Genomic DNA, 3,046 nt, shown 5'->3' with positions numbered 1-3,046 from the left:
CTCAAGAACGTGTTGAGTAAGCCTGAATTGTCCGGTCGACTGGCAAAATGGGCCATCGAATTGGGTGAACACTCGATCGAGTATAAGCCAAGACCGGCAATCAAAGGGCAAGTGCTGGCGGACTTCGTCACAGAAGTCCCGCAGCACAAAGAACAATAATGTTTGATTGAACAACAACCCCAAGCACCTCCGGAACAAAGGACAAGTCTAGTCAATCCTGAGGGGCATGAATTTACATACGCCATCAAATTGGACTTTAAAAGTACCAACAATGAGGCAGAATATGAAGCCTTCCTGGCAAGCCTGCGGATAGTGAAAAAGCTTGGGGTAAAACATTTGGAAGCACGGGTTGATTCCATGCTAATTGTGGGACAAATAAACGGAACATATGAAGCCAAAAATGATGTCATGGCTTCTTATTTGTCACAAGCAAGGGTCTTGATCCACCAATTTTCCTCTTTCAATGTTGTTCATATTAAGAGGAGTGAGAACAAATCGGCGGACGCTCTTAGCAAGTTAGCTTCAACGAACTTTGAGCATTTTGTCAAAGATATTCGTGTGGAAGTTCTAGACCATCCATCCGTCTCACAAAATCAAGTCCTAGTAATTCAAACTAGCGTTGAGTTATGGATGACGCCCATCAAAGCGTACTTATCTTCCGGAGCACTTCCAGCAGGAAAGGCCGAAGCTCGGAAGATTAAGCAAAAAGCTCTGAATTACCAGTTGACTGATGGTATTTTATACCGAAGGTCATTTATTGGTCCGCTATTGCGTTGTGTAGACGCAGAAGACGCAAATTACTTAATTCGGGAAATTCACGAAGGCATTTGTGGGTTACACGCGGGACAAAGAATGACAGTTGCAAAGATCATGAACGCAGGGTATTATTGGCCTGGCATGCACTTAGACGCTGTGCAAGAAATCAGAAAGTGTGATTCATGCCAGCGTCATGCCCCCAACACCCTGCGTCCAAAGAACGAACTGATCCCAGTTACATCTGGTTGGCCGTTCCAAAAATGGACTATTGATATTATGGGACCTTTCCCAGAAGCCCCGGGACGAGTCAAGTTCCTGATAGTGGCCATTGATTACTTCACCAAATGGATAGAAGCTAAACCGGTTGCATCAATCACGGCTTCAAGCGTGAAAATATTCCTTTGGGAATTCATCATTTGCCAGTTTTGTCTCCCGCAGGAATTGGTAAGTGACAATGGGACCCAATTTGCTGATAGCGGATTGCAAGCATGGTTGAAAGAACTTCAAATCATTCAATCCTTTACATCTGTAGCTCATCCGCAAGCAAATGGTCAGGTCGAAAGGACTAACCGAACTATCAAGGAAGGGATCAAGGCAAGGCTAGGGACGAAACGAACGGGTTAGGTGGATGAACTGCCCCATGTACTCTGGGCCTTCTGCACTCAAAAGAACTCCAGTAATTTGGAGACACTCTTTAGCCTAACCAATGGCACTGAAGCCATGATCCCCACAGAGATCGGGATTCCATCTGCGAGGAATCTGTCGATTGATGACAACGATCACGAACTCTGGATGAATCTAGACCTTTTGGAAGAAAGAAGATAACTAGCATTGATTCGCGAGCACAATTATATGCGACAGCTTGAGAAATATTACAACTCGCGAGTCCAAAAATGCAAGTTCGATAAGGGAGACTTTGTCTTCCGCAATAACGAGGCTTCCGGCCAGGAGCCTCCGGGCAAGTTAGCCCCAACTTGGGAAGGACCTTATAAAGTCAAACAAGTGTTACCCAAAGGTGACTACAAGTTGGAGAATTTGGATGGGACCGAAATCCCTCGAACATGGAACACAGCACAGTTAAAGAAATGCTATATGTAGCAGTTTTATTTGCTTTTTTGTTTTTCGGCCTACGTGCCCACCTAGACTGGCAAGTTATGTAATTTCTTTTATTATAAGAAGGAGAATGTCCAGTTAATTCCATGTTATTTTGATAAATTGTAATCTTTTGTTGACAAAAACGAAGTTCCGGACAGACACTTATATTATAGTACATAAGACAAAGTGCACCGGAAAGAAACAAGACTTCTTATTAAACAGTCAAAAGAGATTACAAGCAAAAGAAATATGTACAACAAAGACATACACACATATGGAGTGACATCCTCATCCTCCGCGGTATTATTGGCCGCTTCTTCTTCTTCCTCATCAAGATCCAATAGCTCTTTTAATTGATCTATGGCATCCTCTTTGTCCGCGAGTTCCGATATATGATCGGAAAGGGAGAACTTCAGTGTATCAAAATCCTTGGTTTTCTCGATAAGGATAGAAGCAGTGTCTTTGCCAGCCAATACATACTCCTCCGGAACCCGGCCCGCGGATCCAAATTCATATCCTTCTTCAAAGCCCATCTGCAGGCCGGCTTGCTCAGAAGCACGGAGGAGTATCGCAACACAGTTACCAAGATCGTCACTATTTCGAACGTGAGTGATAACCTGTTAAGTCGAATAACCATGTGTGAGTACATACACACCCGGGTTAATTATGTTAATAAAAGACTTGGTACCTTGGGAATCACTGTTGACAGAAGCCATTTATTATCCGCCTGAACCCGGATAAGATCCATCTTATGTCTAGCACACTCCAAAGCTTGGTCTCGACTCTTAGCATTAAGGTCGGACAAGTGCTTGTCCTTGGCCACTGAGTCAGCTTGAAGGGTCTTTATCAGCTCAGTTTGGTCATCCAGCTGTTTATGGAGGGCAGCCTTAGCTTCCTCAGCAGCAAGTAGTTCAGCTTTCGCCACCTCCATAGCCTGATGGCTATCCCGTGCATCTGTTAACGCTTTAAGAGCTTCTTTCTTAGCGTCTAACAGCTTGTGCTCAGTTTCTTCTAGCTTATCATTCATGGCCAACCAATCACGACGTATCTCCTGATTGGTGGAAACAGTGTTCGCCATGTGATAAGAGTTGGAGTCTAGAAGCTCCTGGCGGATGCGACGGCGTTTTCGCTCCCTCTATGCGGGAGGGAGGCTTTCGTGAAGATATTCTTGACAGACGTGCGCATCATTCAACAC

General features: G+C 44.6%; 1 protein-coding gene across 1 annotated transcript; it reads left to right on the top strand.

The window, feature by feature from the left end:
- Positions 1 to 408: 408 nt before the first annotated feature.
- Positions 409 to 1,581, top strand: LOC143622672 (uncharacterized). The gene is made up of 2 exons (XM_077093749.1): positions 409 to 881; positions 1,455 to 1,581. Exons 1-2 carry the CDS (start codon positions 409 to 411, stop codon positions 1,579 to 1,581), a joined length of 600 nt encoding a protein of 199 aa, XP_076949864.1.
- The last annotated feature ends 1,465 nt before the right edge of the window (positions 1,582 to 3,046 follow it).

The sequence above is a fragment of the Bidens hawaiensis genome, unplaced genomic scaffold (assembly GCF_021521415.1).
Source record: "Bidens hawaiensis isolate Kalapana, Puna unplaced genomic scaffold, B.hawaiensis_p1.1 tig00003241_1, whole genome shotgun sequence".
NCBI classification, from domain to species: Eukaryota; Viridiplantae; Streptophyta; class Magnoliopsida; order Asterales; family Asteraceae; genus Bidens; species Bidens hawaiensis.
The sequence above is the reverse complement of the archived record's forward strand: the minus strand, read 5'-3'. Positions and strand labels throughout refer to the sequence as shown.

Excerpts from the sequence above, each read along its gene's own strand:
- LOC143622672 (XM_077093749.1), top strand. The coding sequence starts at position 409 with ATGGCTTCTTATTTGTCACAAGCAAGGGTCTTGATCCACCAATTTTCC. Across the intron at positions 882-1,454 it reads GCAAAGATCATGAACGCAGG|CCTAACCAATGGCACTGAAG; the intron begins GTATTATTGGCC and ends GACACTCTTTAG.